We start from the raw sequence: 18,740 nt of genomic DNA on the forward strand, positions 1-18,740 counted from the left end.
TGATCGTTGGTACCATGCCTCTAGTATTTATATTCCACTTTTCGTGTTTTTATTGTTTGAGTGAGGTGCACTGGGGATGGCCTCTTTTACTCAGCCTACGAGGATGGGGATCAATGAACGGGGGGCGTTAACTTCTGTGTTGGGGGGCGCGCTCTGCCGGCAGAGGTTATTCGCGAATCAGATATCTCTATCATGTTCCTTGATTCTTTCTTTAATTTATTGAGAATTTTTTGAAATTTGGAGACCCACAATTAAAAAGGAAAGTTGTAACTAAGTTTTCTTGGGCTGCAGTATGGTCTTACCTGAAAAGTTTAGCCAGTGAACACAACTATTTTCAACCTCTCGATAGTTTTTACTACAAATAATTGTACCTGAATGCCATCGTTTTGTTTTCCAAGATGAAACGAAGGATGGTAGCAGAAACTGATATGGCTTTTAGCTTAATTTTTAACGCGCCTAATTGAAAAAAGCTAGAGTTACTGTGCATTGAGTTACACGCTGAAAACGAAATTTTATTTTCGGAGCAGTCTCCCTTTTTTGGCGCGTAAACTGTAACGTTGACATCAAACTTTTGACTAATCAGATGCGCGTATTGACTATGAGCATTCGAGGTTACAAAGATAGCCTCTGCAGCCATAGTTGAGGGCTGAGGACTGTAATGATTTTCGAGCTTCATTATAGCGTGCACTACCCGAGTATGTTTTTTTTTTTTAGACAAATTTTGCATCAAATACCGCCATCTTGACACAAACAACAACGACGACGAACGTGCGGTTACACGCGATGAAGTGGACCTGACATGAGTAAATTAAGCAGTGAGGCACGAGTTACACTGAGTAAACAAGTCATTAGGAGTGGACCGCTGGAAAATTGATGGGGTGGGGGTTGGGCAAGAGGAAATATGATACTATGCCTACTTATTATCGCCCGAATTAAAAGGGTCCGAGAAAAATGAAAAAGAGTCTCAACTTGGGTATTAAAAAAAGGAAGAAAAAGAGAATCTTTGCATATCCCAAAATCCGTAACGTCCTCCCCTATTATAGTGGTATAAATTGCAGTAAAAAGATGGACAAAATCCACCCTGACATACAATTTCTGAAAGCGGTCTGGAGAAGCGGATTTATTGGAACCTTTCACGTGGCTGTGACGACGGATATCTTCTTAAATTTCGGTTATAATCGGGCTAATTTTTTAAAATTCTTTACGTGCAAAAATTCTTGTTCTCAGAGCGGAGTTTCAGGATAGAAAAGCCCTGCCCTCGATGGTCTCGAATGATAAATGCTAGAGAATAAGTTACATTAAATTACCGGTAAATGAAGTACCTATTCTTCTCACAGTTAACTGCTGACAATAGCTTGCCTTATCGCAGGCGTAGTCACTGTTTCCGAGATGGTTACAGGGCAACCACACAACTGTTTTTTTCTTTCATCAAACGGAATTTTCATCTTTCTTTGGCCTAAAACTCTTTTAAAACTTCCTTAAACACCCTTTGAAAGACTTATAATATTGCAATGATAAGAGAACAAGAGGACTGATTCGTTGATCACAACTACTGACATTTGAATTCGTTGCCTTCCAAAATTAGTGGTTATTGTGATTGAGTTCATGATTTGAAGCAATGATTTTAAGATCGTGAGGAAAGGAGGATCTCCTTTGAGTGATAGATAAAATCCATGCCAATCCCAGGTGTTACAGTCGAGGTAGGTGAAACGTCGTTCCAATCCATTATGCCGTAAAATAATTATTATTTGATGGTTGTCTGTTGGTGAGCATTCAGTTGTTTACACCTGATAAGTCAACATTTATCATGTGCTGAAAGTTTTATGTGACTATTTCAGGATGTGGACGCATACTCTGATGTGTCTAATGGCTCTACGATCTCAGTGGTAAGCCTCTTAAAGATATGATGTTAATATTTCCAAACTTCAAAAAGGTCTTGATTACAGTGAATTTTATCTGTTGTATGCAGTTCGATCTTTCACTGCAAATGTTTGGGATCAGGCGGTTTATTATGCAGTGTACTCTGTAACTCAAATCTACATCATATAATATACAAGCAGTGAAGTTTCTATTTAATGATAATATCATGTAAGACAGATTCCAGTTTTGAAGTATACTGTTATGGAAGAATCACATATTTGTCTGAGACCTGGATGGCTGTCTGGGATTGAGAAGGGGAGGGGGATCTCTACAATCTAAGTCAAGAGGCTGTTAATTGACCTTTTGAGTGTGGAAGCAATGACTACTGCTCAAATGCAACAAATTGTTCCAAAGCGCTCACTTTAAGCTGGGATTGTTCATACCAATTTGGTTTGTGATACCTGGAGGACAAATTTAGTGGCAAGAATGTAATATGTTAAGGATGTGCAGTCTAATGTGGATAAAGTTAGGGTAAATAGATGTGTAAACTTTGTGTTATTTTATACCTCTTTTATGATCTTAATATTTAAAAAAAATGAGTTAAAGTACTATGAAACTATATGTACACCTGTAGTCCAACAAAATAGCTCTGGAACCTTTTTGTAAGTCTAAAAAAATGAAACGGTTGTAAAGTTTGCCCATGTGTGCTGAAATTCCTTTTGATTAGTCAATACATGATAGAAGTCTCCAGATCAGATCAATACTTTCACAGTTTTCTAAAAGTTGTTATTTGCTTGAATTTCTGCTATTTAGGGCAGTGCGGCATCTGGTGGAAGTGGACACATGCCCAGACCTCCATCAGGTGAGATAATATAGAGTACTTAGTACTAATCATGCTCAAACTTTCTGTCTGCAATAAAATTGGAATATCAGTGGCCCAGCTGGGAATATTCACTTCATTACTTTTAAGTACTTTCCTTTTGTTTTACCCTATAACCCCTAAGAGTGACTGGCATCTAATTTCTCCTTACAATGTCAGCCCTGATTCACACATTAAGGTCACAAGAATAAAAGAAATGATCACAAACTAAAGAAGCTTTTGGTTATTAAACAAATTCTCCTTGTCAGCACCTTAGGAAATTTATAGAGAGAAGTAGGAAGAATAGTCATACTGATGTTAAGGTGAAATGGCTCAATCATGTCTATGTTATACACCCAGGGAGCTCTAAGAGGTCAAAGTCAGTTCAAGGCAGAAGATCAAAAGTTGGTGAGGCGTTCTTTCATTTGTGACATCTTGATGCATTTGTATACACTAATGACTTTGAAACAATTAGATGAGAGAGTTAAGTCAACCTACTCAGTTTTCTGTTACATTTTTGAGATTGGCAGATTCTTCTGAAAATTGAATGGTGATGTTTATCAATGTTACCACAGTTAATGTTTTTTATTTCATCTTCTCACATTTTGCCCTTGATCATTTAAATTTGAGTAGTGTCACAAGTGATACACCTGTGCATTTGTAACAATCCATCCAAATCTTAGAAAAGTTGGCCAACTTTTTTAGGCTCTTTATGGAAATAATTTTTTTACTGTATGTTCCTTTGTTCTTTACTTTGCCATGCATGGATAGTCCTCTCCAAAAGCTCAATATTTGTGTTATTTGAACCCTTCAACTCCTATGAGTGACCAAGAAAGAATTTCTCCATACAATAGTTATTATATATCATTCAATACAATATCAAACAGACAAGTGATGACATGAAAAAATATCGATAAAATATCAATAAAGGGATCAGCAGTTGATGGAGTACCAAATTCTCTGAACCAATGTCATGAGAGTTGTATGGCAAACATAAAGAAGAATTGCTAAATGAAATATTGGGAGTGAAGGGATTAAATCAGCAAGGATGGTGCATGGTGTTTTTCTTTGTTTACTTCTTGATAGTTCATAGTGGGCATCAAAATTATTGTCCATCCCTTTAAAACAACCCTATTTTGTTTGACACAAAGAGGGATAAGACTTGATGTGTAATTCTGTCCTTCCAGGAAAGTCACCATATTCAAGTTTACAACTGAAAAGCTCATCAAAACAGCAGCCTTCCAAACCCACTGCAAGAAACATGTGGATCACTGCAATGAGAAATGGAACTGCTAGTGAGTGATGTATTGTCTACTAGGTTATATTCTTCCTGTTCTAGACGCACCTTGCAGAATTTTATACAAGTTAATGTAAAAACTATATATTTTGGTAGTCTGCAATAACTTGCCAAACTAAGCCTTGTTTTCTTAAAAGTTTTTGTTATATGATTGGTCTAAATAAGTTCAAAGCAAAGAAAATCTAGGGTTAAGATTAAACACCCTCTTGACTTTTTATCTTTTTAGCCCTGAGTACAGAAAATTCTCCCATAAAGACTTGGGGAGGTTCAAGAGCTTCACAAAATAAACAGAATAAAACTGGCTCTAGATCAAGGCATTTGAGTGATTATGTTCAGGTAAGTTCTTCCCTAAATTTAAAGTGGCTGGAAGCGGAGTAATAATGGCAAGAATAGAATTTCTTGGGTATAATCTGGACTAATTACTAATTACAAGCAGCTATTAAAGTACTAATGAAAACATTCTTTAAATAGTAACATCAATCTGAGGGCAGCAATTGTGAGTGTAATGGTGATACTTGTTTGTCACCAAGAATCAATGACTGCAAACCAAATGAAGTTGACTGACTGAGTAGTGTTTGTTTGTGCACACAACTAAATTAGGTTGAAAAGGGAGTTCAAATACTAGATATATTTTTCTGTAAGTGTGTTTTAGAGAAAAATGTACCAGGTGGCCATGTATGTAAATCCCTTTCCAATCTGAGCCAGTTTTGTAACTTATTAATTAGTAACGACCTCTCTCAGCACTAATGGACCTAAAGCTATTGGTAAACTAATTGTCATTGATATTAAATAATTAAAGTTCATCTAACTTTTTCTAGATTGAAGATCTAAAAAATACGAATCATGTCAGAAGTGCAAGTTTGTCTGCAAGTAAGTTTTACTCCATCCATGTAAATTTGTTACAATATGGATATTTTTTTATTTCATTTTTTTTTTTTTTTGCGATAAACAAGCCTTTACTGACCAAGAGAATCATAAAGAAATCTAACCTTTTCATTTTAAGGTGAACCACAGTTGTCTATTGGTGGTCCTGCATATAAACCACAGGAAGACTACTATGATGAGATCATAGAGTTAAAAAAGGTAAGCAGCAGGAAGCTAAGATTTCAACACACAAGCAACATGTTTGCCATCACAGTTATTTTGCATTGCCTCTCTTCACTCTGATCATTCTTTATTTACAAAATCAAAACTCTGTTGTTTGCAACAGGTCATGCACTTAAACCCATCCAGAAATTTTCTCTGTGCTACAGTGTGTTGGACATTCTTTGCGAAAATCTCCTTTTTAAAACTCTAGAACTGACAAAATATTTTTATTACTAGGTGATTCCTTTCTTATGTATACTCTCTTGTTGGTGTCAACTGACTGCCTGCCAATGAGAAATTTGATGCCACAATTATGCTCTTTATCATCAAGCTGTTTATTAAGGAGAAAAAACAGTTGTTTTTCTTTTTAGTGGTGGCTGTTTAGTCTTCCTCATTTAAAACCAATTGGTTTTATGAAATCCTTTAGATCATAAATGCCTTAAAAGCAGAAAACAATATTCTAAACACAAAACTCCGCAGAGTGGAAGGAGAAAATGTCTTGAAGGTAAGTTCAGAGTATATTGATTTTATTATCATGTATCTGAATCAGCAGCAGTGTACACTTCTACTGTTAGTAATCCTTTAGTTCTTTACACCCTAACACCAGTATGAAAGTTCTCCATACTGTTCTTTATACATTTCCTATGGTGCTGATGTGGAGAATTTGTTTAGCAATCAAGAGCCATGTCAGTTGGTAATCATTTCCTTTATTTTCACGACCTTAATTTTTGATTCTAGGGTGATATTGTAAGGCAAACTCAGATGCTATTTACTCTTAGGTGTCAAAGAACTTCATTAGCCCAACTCCACCACTTGTCATTTACAGCCAGCAAAATGGTTTGCTATGGAAAAATTTGTTAAAAAATTCTTGAAAAGGTTATTTTGTGGCTAAATTTTCTCTTTTTCTATTCTGGTTCCTGGATATGTATAACTTTTTATTAAATTAAAAATAAGGATATAAAATTAACCCAATTTTATTTTATCAGTTATAATAACTGTGGAGATTTTTGTCCTTTATTACAGGACAGAAAAATGGAAGACCTCTTGAATACAAGAAAGCAGGTATATGACAAGATTGTGTGTGAAAATTAATATCTTAATGCAAAATTGAGCCAACATGGTCAACACTTTGATCTCGAAAGTTAAAATATAATGATTTAATTTTCTTATTGTTATAATTGTTTTAAGTATAAATGAATTAAATTCAGCAGGTAATGAAAACAATACATATGAACCTTGACAAATAATGATTGCAGTAATACAGTAATAATAGATGGGGTTTTGATTTTATTTGTACTTTAGCCTGAAGATGTCAGAAGAACATTGACAGACAAAAAAGGAGACACCAGTGCTGTAAGTGGTCAGATGCTTGTGCAGGCCAATAACAAACCCTAAATTTATTAGGATTTCATTTGTAAAAGTTTGCAAATACACTGTTCATGTGCAGTTGTGTTTACAAGCATGATTAAAATATGTACAAAAATTTTGAGGTTGCATTTGATATTTAAGAGGGAGGGAACCCAAAATGGAATTCACACAGGTTAACATGCCAAAATGTTTGTTGTTGCCAGAGGTTTTTCCAGTTTTTAACTTCATACAATTACAGAGTTTTAATTCTTCTCTTTTGATAGATTGTCATTCCCTTGCCCACCCACCCAAAATATTTCAAGTTTCCCTGACAATTTGCTAGCAGTAGAGGAAAAGACTGCCCTCAGCCCAAGTGGCCTGCACTGACAGAGCTCATCTTGGTTTTTGGAAGCAACAAGCAGCCATAATTATTTCTAAACTTGTTGGTTGGGATGCTAGTGCACTACCTTTCAGCATTCTGTGTTGTAGTTTTTGTTACAAAGTCATGTTTCCTGCCCAAGAACACAACACAACGACACAGTTTGAATTGCATCCTAAGGATAAGTAGGAGATAGTGTGGCCCAGTGGTTAGGGTGCTGAACTTGTGATCTGGTGGTCCCGGGTTCAAGTCCTACATCCTGCCATTCACTAGATTTGTTCTTGGTTGCCCTGAGTTAAACTCCTTGGCTGCGCTGTGCAAATAGCCAACTGGTCTGCCTCTAGACAGTTGGATTTTCCAGCATTTTATGTTTATTTCAGTCATTGACATAAAGCACTATTGTATAGCGATAGAAATAATTCTATATAAATAAATTATTGTTACTATTATTATTATTATTAGGTAGCTACCAAATTTCCCATTTTCTGCAAGGGGGGGGGGACTGATTCAAAAGGATAAAATAATCCTAAGGCTTGCTTTTTTTTAATTTTAGAGTCAGCTGCTACTTGGTGCTCTGACCCTGCCTTACTTTGTCAATCTGATCAAAGTATATGACATGTATTACCAAGATTTAGACCAGATGTACTTCTTATTTTCAGATTGTGAATAGTTTAAAACAGAAGCTCCATGCAGTAGAAAGAACAGTCAAGGACAAAGAAGCAGAATTAAGGTTAAATTCTAACACTAAATTGGTGCTGATGGCTGCTAAATGTTCCCAAGAGAGACCATTCGGGCTCCTCTGAGTTAACACTTTTTCTCCCACAGGTTACCACAAAGAAAAGTAGTTAGAAGAAGGAAAAAAACCATTAGAAATTATTGTTTGATCTGACGTCAAATTCTTAGCATGAAAATTATTTGAAATATGTAGAGGACAGTAAAAAGAATTTAAATTTTTGATCACTGAAAGTTAATTTCCCTTCCCCTCGTAGAGGGTGCAGAACTCATATGTAGCAATCACAACAAATTTTCTATCTGCGTTGTTGTTATTGTTGTTTTTGTTATTTTGTGTTTTTAATTTTCATTTTTATTTCTATTCCAGTCAGCTAAAAAAGGATATAAAAATGACAAATATTGAGGAGCTGCAAATTCAGAGTGAAACATATTACCAAGAGGTAAATTGTGATGGTGTTGTTTAATGACAGTCTGAGTCCTCAGTTAGGAAACAGAATCTTTCTGCTGGTCGCGATTCCTTTAATGTTATTTTACACAATAAGCTGAATTGTACACGCATTTTAATTGATTCTTGTAATCTATTGAAGGACAAACGTCACCATTAACGAAATTTTACTTTGTTATCATATTACACAAATAAATTCCACGTTGCCGTGATTCTGTTTAGCAATACATCACAGAAGATATCAAAATGTGGTAATAACATTAGTGACACTCTACGGTGCCTTTTGCGACTCTTTTTTGTTCTTAACTCATTTTGAAGTCATCTATGATCTATGGCTAAACAGACACACGGCAACATGGAACCTATTTTTAGCCTGAAACGATTTCAACTCGTGTTTCTGTTGTATTTCCACAGGTTCAAAGATTACAATTGGCTCTAATAGAAATGCAGCAATCTCAGTTGAACGGTTCTTTCGGAATGACGAGGTAGTTGAGGGAAACATTCATGTAGTTTTTTCTGTCGCTTTTCTTGGTATATCAACCACAGAGTTTTTCTACTTCTCATCATGATTGTGGGAAAGGAAAATCTCAAGATGAATGAAATATTTCATATGCCACTTCCGAGCATGAACTCTCTTCAAGGTATTTCTTTAGTCTCTGGGTGCACGGTGAAACTAAAGGCAGCTGGGATACATAACGAGTAGCGGAGCTACGATAGTTTCCTTCCCACTCCTCTCGCGGCTTTTCTACCCACACAATCTCGGTAGAACAGCCAACCACCCACGCAACCTACCCCCCATCCTCCTCCCAAATTGTTGTAATGCTTATCTTCGTTTGTTTTCTGATGGTAGTTAAATGTTTTTATGTCTTTCTCGCAGTCCAAGGAATAGTCCTCTTTCAAAAGGAACCAAAGGATCCAAGCCCTCGAACGTTTCTCTTCAAAGGCTAGCAGGTTTGATCGAACAAAAATTGCTTTTACTGTTACTTTAGTTCACACGATTTAGAATAACTTGTGAGTGAAAACTGAATATGCTGAAACGCATACTCTAACGAGCTATTAGCGATAGTCCTGGTGTAGGACAGGACCATTTCTAACTAAGGCCCTTTTTTTGCTTTTCAGAGGAAAACGAACACCTTAAAGCTGATAATCGCGCTCTTAAGAAAGATCTGTTGACAGCGATTGAAAATGCGTCGAGTTCAGACAAAAAGACTACTCTTAGAGGTACACCTCATTTTAAAATATTAAGTTGTGATGGCAATTTTATGATACAACCTAAAGGAAATCAATGAAACTAATTTGTCACAGTCCAAATGATCATCTTCGCAAATTATTCTCATTGTGCTACGTTTTTTTAAGTCCGTGGTATTAAAGAGCTTACCTCCCATAATTGTGGCCTGGGTATGAATTTAAGACCTGGCCTCGCACTCGATTCAACTGAGCTGAGTTTGGGTTTCGTCTTCGTCCTCGTCGGGGGATTTTTCTCCTGTTCTCCGTGTTTCCCTCCTAAAACAACTCCGTAAAATACCATCCTGACTTGTTATCAGCCCCTTAAAACAACTTCAAGAATGCGTCTCTGTCTATTTCTCTATTATCTATAAAATTGAATTTTCTTTCCTATTTTCAGCTGAATATGCGGACATGAACCGTGGAGAACTTCTCGCGAAGATTCATGAATTGGAAGAAGTGAGTGAAAGTTACCTTATATTAAGAAAAGGAAACACCTTGATCTGAAGAGACGGGAAAACAAGCGAAGACAGACCGAGATAACGATGGCTGCGAAAACAGAAGACAGATTGATGGGTTTAATACACAATCCACATTCGACATACACCCATTTTAGACGGGTCAGACATACGAACTGAGCAACCACCTCAGGGTTTTATTAATGTTGAACTAGTTGGTAATATTTTCCCTTTCAAAGAGTCTATCATTTAAAGTCATATTGTTGTATAACATTTGCAGAAAGTTCAAGACGCCGACGGAAAGAAAACACAAACTAGGAAAGGACCCTTAGTAGAAGGTAAAGAGGATGAAGAAGTGCGAAGAAAAGCACATCTAAGGTCACTGCTGAAGGTAAGTAGGAGAAAAAAAAAACAATGGAAAGCACAAAGGAATAAATTTAAAACCTAACAAATAATGTATAGAAAGATGAACAATTATTGGACGACGCTGAGTGTGATATTGTGATATGCCAGTGGCAAGACACAGACAAACTACGCCGTGATTTGTCTGTGATTTGTCGGACATTTTGCGATAAACGAGTTCATTATGCTTAATTTAATAATTCAAAAGAACAGCTTTAGGGAGCCCTTGAGCCTCTCCCACATCCTACCATCAACAGATAAAACTTGCTGATAATAAAAGGCTCACCGAAGTTTAGAACACAACATTTTACCCGGTCAAATTCGTAGAGTGCAAGCAAGGAAAGCACGCTCACTGTTGAAATTACTCAGGCTACAGAATTTATTCCTTGTTGAACTGTAACATCAAGTGAAATTTTTTAAGAAGTTTACTCATTATGCCGGCATTATGCTTGATGTTCTGATTAGAGCATTTTGCCCAAAAATATGCCGGCATAATTTATCTGACTCATATAGCAATACATGGTTAGACGGTATTAGTTAGACGTTTGAGAAGACCATTGTTTGCTTGCAGTCATTTGAAGGTTATGTGGTGGGCCTTTGGCGAGTGAAAACGAAGAAAACAATTCATCCAAAGATGATGCAGTGAACTCGCACAAGTAATTGAATGATTTGTAAGGGCGACTGCTTTTTTTTTTTCTCAATTCAGTGCCAGGAAGATTGGAGCTGAAGGGAACCACATCCCAGAAACTAGCTCAACTGCAAGAAAGAGAAGTTGAACTCTTAGAAGAGAGAGAAAAGCAACGGGAGATCATTCAACGGCTGAAAGAAGATCGTGCTCATTACAGGGAAGTCGCCGATGATCTCAGGTGAATTAGAATGTTATGTTAGAACAGCTTAGGGAATTCAACAATTATCGTGTGTCTTTTCTGTTTTTGAACATAAGTTATTGACCGTTCTCTTCTTAATTAACCAGAGTGCAGTTGAAGTCCACTCAAGCAGATCTTGACAGACTGAGAGAAGAGAAGGGTGTTGTTGGGGATAGAAGATCATCCACTAGTTCAGCAAGGTACAGAATTTGTTTCCTAGTTGCTGCTGGTTACCTGAAATGTTTTCTTTGTTTGTATTAAGATTTCCCATTTGTATCGATTTCATACCGCCATTCATCTCGCGAAAAAAATTTAGGACTGTGAAAACATTAATATTATTTTTAAATTTTTATCTGTGTGCAGTCCAAGGAGGAAGTCATCCGTTAGAGAGGTGCCGCCTCAGGATGGTAACGATGAAGAGATGGATAGCATGTTGAAAGAATTCCAGCAGCAAAGAGCCGCTAAGGCTCTTCAGAGACAATGGAGAGGATATCAGGGAAGGAAAATGGAAATAGAAAAACAGGATAGACAGGCAGTAGAGAGACAAAATCAAGCTGCTACAACCCTACAGAAAAATTGGCGGAAACACAGAGATAAGGTACGTGAAGCACATTAAAATAGGAGGATTACTTCCTGTGACATAGGATTGATAAGCGCATTTCGTATGGCCAACCAGAACGAAGGAAACTTTGCTAGGAGCCAAGTAACAAGCAAAGTGAAAACGAGCAAACTGCGCGAAGCGCAGGAAAACGGGAGTGACCATTTTGGTCGTGCATTTGCTTTCTTGCGAGGGCGGCGTGAGTTTTCTCGCCCAATTCCATGGCGCGGTGAAGGAAGTTTCACTCAATAATGAATTACCGTCGACACTTGACTCTTCGAAATAAAAATTTACTGCAAAGAAGCCCTACTTGTTTGTTACTTGAAGGTTCTCTGGCTTGTCACACCAAACCTAAACAGAAGCTTAAAAATGCATTAGACTGTATTGCCAAATAATTGATTTGAAGGCAGCTCAGACTGAACGTTCTCTTTGGAAAAGGGAAATAACTACTTCAATGTTGTCTTTGGTATGATGCGCCAATACAATGTTTGATCCCACAGGAGTTGTTGCGGTAAAGTAAAGGATTGTTTTGAACAAAAATCAAGATCATATTTTACTTCAGTACTGACGCTTTCATTCACTTGCAGACCAAACAAATGGATGAAGAATCAAAACAAGAGGTAATGGTTTTTCTTGCTTACTCATTCGCCCAATTGCACTTTTACATGTGCAGAAAGCTGCCGAGGTGGAGGCGAAAAGGGGACCCCCTTCACACATTTCGCAAACTTTCCACTGTTCCTGTACAATTTTACTAGGAAAATTCTTTGACATTTCTTATTCTCCAGGCAATAACACAGATTCAAGCTGCCTTGCGCGGACAAGCGGCACGTAATAAGTACATTGCACAGCTTGATAAAGAACTGGAATTTACAGACCGAGATGACGCTGTCGTGGCCCTTCAGTCAGCAATGAGAGCGCACTTAGCAAGAAAAAAACACCTTGGATACATTGAAGAGGACGAAATCACATCACGTGATACGAGAACGAGAGGAAGGTAAGTCACTTAGAGGGTATAACAGGGTAATTTTGTATTATCAACTGAGTTGATAAAGTAAAATGGCCACCGTAAAGAGTTTAAAAGCTGACTGGGCTAACGCTCGAAACGTCAGCTTTTAAAGTCTTTAGGTGGCCAATTTACGTTATCAACTCTGTTGATAATACTTAATTACCCTGTTATACTCTCCCAGCGACGCAGCACCACAGTTTCTTTAGAAACTTACCCCCTTTATTCACTTAGAGGGTAGTTTTGGGCATTGCGCTCTATAATTAACAACTATTCAGCGAAGTTGAGGTGGTTCGTGGGGTATATATTTTTAATTATATAACAGAATAGTGAGATAGTATAACGGAAGTGAATAGCAAAGGATATTGGGGGTTGGAGTAGCCACTCAGAGCGCGCCGTCAACGCTATTTTAGTATACACTATTCATAGATAAACTCAAGTTCGTTTAGGTTCCTCAAGGAAATTAATTAGTGAGGCTGTGGTAAGTTTTACAAAAACATGTTGGAACCGATGAAGGTACATCTAAATTATAAAGTAGTGATTAACGGTAAGAATGTTCCTTGTTCTCAGTTCCAGTCACCACCTGGGTGACTCCGAGCCCGACTCTGATGAAGGTCTGGTGACTAGATCTTCCAGCCCCAAACGACACCCAGAACCGGCTACAACAGGTCTGAGGAGATCAAGTTTAACAGGTTAGCTTGTGCTCGTCGTGACAATAGCCTTAGTAACAAATGGTAGTCAGACGTAAAAGCTAGTAACTTTTAATGGTTCAAAATGTAGTTTCTAAGTGTAGCCTTTTTCGCTGAAATGAGGCTTTTACAGGAATACATTTAAATAGATGCTTTTGGTTCAAGCAAATACATCTTAAGTTTTTAAATCACGTTATTGTACATAGCGACTCTCGCCACATTCAACATGTCCCGTTAGTAGGATTTTGAGACAAAATCGCGCGTTAAGGGTTTAATTTCCGAACATATTTCGGTCTATCGAGAGAAATGGTGATAGTTGTTAACTATCATTATTATTATTGTAATTATTGTTATTATTACTATTATTTTTATTATTATTATTATTATTATTATTAGAAGTAGTAGTAGTAGAAGTAGTAGTAGTAGAAGTAGTAGTAGTAGTAGTAGTACTACTACTACTACTACTACTACTACTATTATTATTGTAAATGATGTAGGCAGTTTGGCGCTTTCCTCATTAACTTTTGATCGATCTTCGAATCAGCTCCACTTTCTGTTGATAAACCAGTAAAACTTGCACCTTTAAAAGTATTTTCACCTGCACGTGATAATGCACTTGCACCATCAGGGCTTTCAGGTGATCAAGCACATGTTACGTCAGAACTTGCACGTGATCCGACTGAATCTGATTCTGATGATGATGCTGTCGTGATCGGGCGATCAGTAAAAAATAAAAAGGAAATTCATAGCGAGGAAATGAGTTCTAATCAGTTGAACTCTGAAACTTCTGAGGAAAGAAACAAAAAAGAATCAAAGAAACCACGCGAAACGAAAAAAGCCAAGAAGGAGTCGGCGAAGAAGGAAGCCAAAGAGGAAAAAAGTCTCATAGACGAGGAGGGTATGTTTACTTCCGGCGGACAGATGACTGAACATACTTGCTGCTTCTCCTCACTACTCAGTGCTAACGTTGTAAAATAACCACCCTGATGGCAATCAATCATCAAGACTGACAGTTGTTCTTTCCACCTCAGGAACACCAGCAATGACGCTAACTGCAACCTTTGTTGTTAATCTAGAAATGCTTTCACCACACTTCAACCGCATCAAATTTTTTCCTTCCTTTCATAATCAAACACGATTAATATACGAATAATCACCCGTCTACTACTTAATTTTGCGTCGGTCTAATCATCTTCGCTAATTAGCGATTGTTCATCGTTGTATAATTGTGCAATTTGTGATATTGTGAGAAACATCGAAAAATTTCTTGTCCGGTTATTTTTGTTTGTTTGTTTTAGTATTGATGTTTTAATGAAGATGCGCTACCCTCAACGCCGTGGAAAGGATGAAATTGAGGGAAATTTGAAAAAGCTTGCACTAGCACACTTGTCGCTCTATGTGCATTGTTTTGTTTTTTTGTTGCTTAAAGTCTCTTTACATATCAAATGAAGCAGAAAAGGCATGTAAATTTTATTTTTTTACAGGGCAAGGAAGGCGAGATAGATAACAAGATATTTATTGCTACAAAGTTTCAACAGCCAATATCTCACCGCTACATTTGCGCGGAATTTTACACGTCACATACATTATCAACTAAGCCACGTACATTATCAACTAAGGATTGTTTGTTCATTGCAACAGCTCAGTTACTTTACCTTTCTGTTTCTCTTGAAGGCCCAAGGCGGAGTTTGATCACAGCTCCACGATTTGCAAACATCTCAGAAAACAGTGAGGAGGATGATGCTGTAGTAACTAGTCCGTCGAGAAAGAGATCAATTCAAAAGAGATCAGGCGGACGCGTCAATGATTCTACACTGGAAGATATCAGACAGAAACCGATGAAAAAAACCTTTGAGATCGTCGACAGCGATGATGAAGACGATGAGGACGATGCGATTGTCTCCTTGCCAAGGAGATCGCTAGACACAGGATTTAGTCCACAGCGACCTTCTCTCAGACAGTCAAGCCAGCCGTTAAGCTCTTCCGCGTCCAGCCAAAGGGAAGTTTTAGGTTCCAGTAGAGACGAAGCCCTTCAGAGACCAGGTCTGTCACTATCGAAGAGGCCACTAAGTGGCAAAAGGCCAAGTTTAAATCGCAGTGAGGGCGGTGACAGTGGAGAAGAGAGGACATCCCGATATTCAAGCATAGGAAAATCCAGTTTGGCACTGGGCTCAGAGGAAGAAAGTGATGAGGACGCAGTTGTTTCTCGATCAAGTAGATCGCAAAACAAAGGATTAATTCAACAGCGACCTTCATCTCAGCGGTCAGACCAAGCGATAAGCTCTGCCGCGTCCAGCTCAAGGGAAGTCTTCGACTCTCATAAGGACGAAGTCCCTCAGAGACCAGGTCTGTCACTATCTAAAAGGCCACTAAGTGGCAAAAGGCCAAGTTTAGATCGCAGTGGAGGCGGTGATAGTGGAGAAGCGAGGAATTTCCATTCTTCAAGCTTAAGGAAATCCAGTTTGCCCATGGGCTCAGAGGAAGAAAGTGATGACGATGACGTAGTCGTGACAGGTAGAAAGACTAAGAATGATAAGAAGCCAGCTCGTTCCAGTCTTACACAGAAATCATCCGCAAGCACGCGTAAGTAAATCTATACGGGAGTTCTTTTGTTGAGAACTAAGCTTTTGATACTCTATATTTACTTGTGTGTTTGAGTTTTTGTTTTCCTTTTGTATCGTCACTCAGTCCCTTTCTTACAGTAGTTCACCGCTGGGTGATTGTAAGTCTCCATGTAATTTCAACGGTTTCTTATAACGCCCTTAGAAACACTCATAGTGAACTAAGCAGAAATTTTATAGCAGTACCTAAATAAACCGCTCTCTATTTGTCTCTTACAAAATTTTGGTGAGCAAAGTGATTTCTTAGCGGAGAAAACCTAAATTTAAATATTTAGAAATTTCGCATATTTTTTCACTCACATAGTTATATACAGCTGTCTGTAAATACTAAGATTTCCTAACCGTCATTTCTCCGATATCAACTGTATCGAATTGAAATCTTCAGTGCGTACGCACTTGAATTATGTATTTTCTTGCCATTTGGAATATTCCTTGTTTTGATTATCCTCATCTAAATCAGTCGTGATACTGAAGAAGAACTGTAACTAAACGTGGTCCGTTTGCTTCGAGATTTTCTGTGACCTGTGAGATGCAAACTTCGAATCAAGTGGGTCATTCTCCCTTATTAGCTGCTGAACATTTCGTTGGATATTAGGTCCGAGAATCTGATAAGTTTGTCTATTTTCAGCACCTGTTAGCTGAAGAAAGTAAGAAGACGTTTTGTGTTTGTCATTTCTTGGAGATACACGATCAATTTGCCCGTAGAGGGAAACCACCGTAAATCTTTGCCTTGTATTCTTGTTTCCTTATTTTTTTAACCTTAAGTTTATAATATTCTTTTCAGCTCCAGCGCCACAAAAGCGTGAACGTGGATCGATAGTTAGCAGCCTGGACAGCTTTTTCTCTTCCACTGCTTCGTCAAAAGATTCCAAAAGCAAAAAGTCCCCCCGGAAAACTCTAGCTCAGTTCAATGATAGTGATGAAGATGATGACGACGACGACGAAGACGAAGTAGTTGTATCGTCCCTGTCGGGATCTAAATCCAAACAGAAACGCAGAGTCTCCACCGATTCAGGTTTGCAATGACACTTTGTGAGACTTGGCTAAACAATGTTATATATTCTGCTACCACCTATTTCCTTGTCAAATGTTTAAGTAACAAAATGGATGTTTCTTGAATGTAGAAACTGCACTTTTTTTTGTTGCTCATCCAAATTTAACTCTTTGTTACCTTCTAGCCTTTTTTCTGGGAACGTACTTTCATTCACTCGTGTGTACGTTTGTTCATTCATTTAATTGTTCGTGTATTCAATGTTATTTATATTTTTAGTCGCTAACTTATGGGCAACATCGGATTCCGGAAACGATTTAAAGACTAAGCGGAAGTCGGTAAGTTTTACTAATGAAAACCATGCCTTTAATCTCCAGGGTATGTATAGGACCATTTTTTTCTAAGAATTAGTTGGGGGGGGGGGGGGAGAAAGGAGGGCAAGAGGGAAGAGGGGAAGGTATAATGTCTTCGTATATCTTTGATATTTCGATGACAAGAGACTCTTATTCGATAATAATTACATGGAATGAATTATTTTTACATGAGAATTGCGTTCATTCAATGGTTGACGCGCCGGCGTCCTGATCGAAATGTCCTGGTTTGATCTCTGATCGAGATCGTCTTTTTATGTTCTTGAGCAAGATTGTGCCGCTCTCCTAAGTCTATCACGAACGAGTATGGTGGCCCGCATCTATAGTTTTTACTACACAATCATTCAGAGACGTTTTGCTACCTTTTTCCCACCTTCAGAGTTTAAAATCCTCGCCCAGTAACAAGTGGAATGCGGACTTTGAGTTTGAGAAACCTTCTCATCGGCGACCAGACTCACAGCTTGATGAGCTGTTTTGACGAGGAGACTCGCCATAGATGCTCTGTACAGAGTAGACTGAAAGTCGTCAGATAGACCCAAGGAGTTGTAGTATAATTGTTATATTTGGTGAATAAACGAAAATTTTTTTGTGAAACAACTGTTTCCCTTTCGAACGGACCCAGTCCTAACTTTTTTTGCGCACCTCGCGGTTTTGTGTGCGCCTTGATGCGTTGAGCGGCGAAGCTGTGAGAGACCTGGGGTAGAACATGGAGAGTTTCCCAATCGTAGCCCCGCTGGCCAGCTATCCAGTCATTTCGTACCCTCGGACATTCAGTCGATCCGTACCAAAATTTGGACTTTTTGTACCACGTTTGTATCAGTTCGTCCCCAACCCGCTGGTCGATTCTTACCCGTCCAAACATTCAGTGACGATCGGAAAACCTCGGTACACAGATGTTGATTATTGCGTACAACAAGTAATGTATGCAATTAAAGCTCTGTTGTGTGTACTTGTGACATATGGGGAGCCATTTGTGCCAAAAATATCAATCGTTAGTGGTAAAACTCAATTGTTAGTGCAAAAATATCAATATGGTTGAATCTTTGCTCAACAAGCGGGAGACTGGTTCAAGTTAAAATCGATAAGAAATCGATACTAGCACTAACGATTGAGTTTTATCACTAGCGATTTATATTTTTATGTTTTATCACTATCGATTGATATTTTAGCACTAACGATTGATTCTTGTCACTAGCAATTGAAATTTTAGCACTATCGATCGAGTTTTATCACTAGCGATTGATATTTTAGCACCAATGATAGATTCTTGTCACTAACGATTGAAATTTTTAGCACTAACGATTGAGTTTTATCACCAGCGATTGATATTTTTGGCACAAATGGCTCCCCATAGTGACCTTATAACAATAACTAAGTGATAGCCGGCCAAGCGCAAGGTAAGTGTGATACGTTGAAGAAAACAGTTCACCGTTTAAACTGACTTTCTTAATTAACAATGATAACTTATTAGTGTCTCGCGCAAAGCAATTGTGATATTTTTTATTCTCTGTC

General features: G+C 37.9%; 1 protein-coding gene across 1 annotated transcript; it reads left to right on the plus strand.

Moving 5' to 3' along the window:
* Positions 1-928: 928 nt before the first annotated feature.
* LOC136283336 (IQ domain-containing protein E-like) lies at positions 929-17,814 on the plus strand. Its single transcript, XM_066171963.1, is given in 30 exon segments — positions 929-1,700; positions 1,839-1,886; positions 2,674-2,722; positions 3,080-3,127; positions 3,907-4,014; positions 4,243-4,352; positions 4,835-4,886; positions 5,020-5,099; positions 5,530-5,607; positions 6,126-6,164; positions 6,405-6,455; positions 7,488-7,558; positions 7,928-8,000; positions 8,420-8,490; positions 8,883-8,956; positions 9,125-9,226; positions 9,630-9,688; positions 9,968-10,046; positions 10,049-10,078; positions 10,796-10,955; positions 11,063-11,155; positions 11,319-11,553; positions 12,141-12,173; positions 12,339-12,547; positions 13,127-13,248; positions 13,874-14,143; positions 14,920-15,828; positions 16,651-16,881; positions 17,137-17,195; positions 17,608-17,814. Coding segments are annotated over 30 exon segments (3,669 nt in total). The 5' UTR covers positions 929-1,673; the 3' UTR covers positions 17,707-17,814.
* The last annotated feature ends 926 nt before the right edge of the window (positions 17,815-18,740 follow it).

This window comes from Pocillopora verrucosa, chromosome 1, assembly GCF_036669915.1.
Source record: "Pocillopora verrucosa isolate sample1 chromosome 1, ASM3666991v2, whole genome shotgun sequence".
Lineage (NCBI taxonomy): Eukaryota > Metazoa > Cnidaria > Anthozoa > Scleractinia > Pocilloporidae > Pocillopora > Pocillopora verrucosa.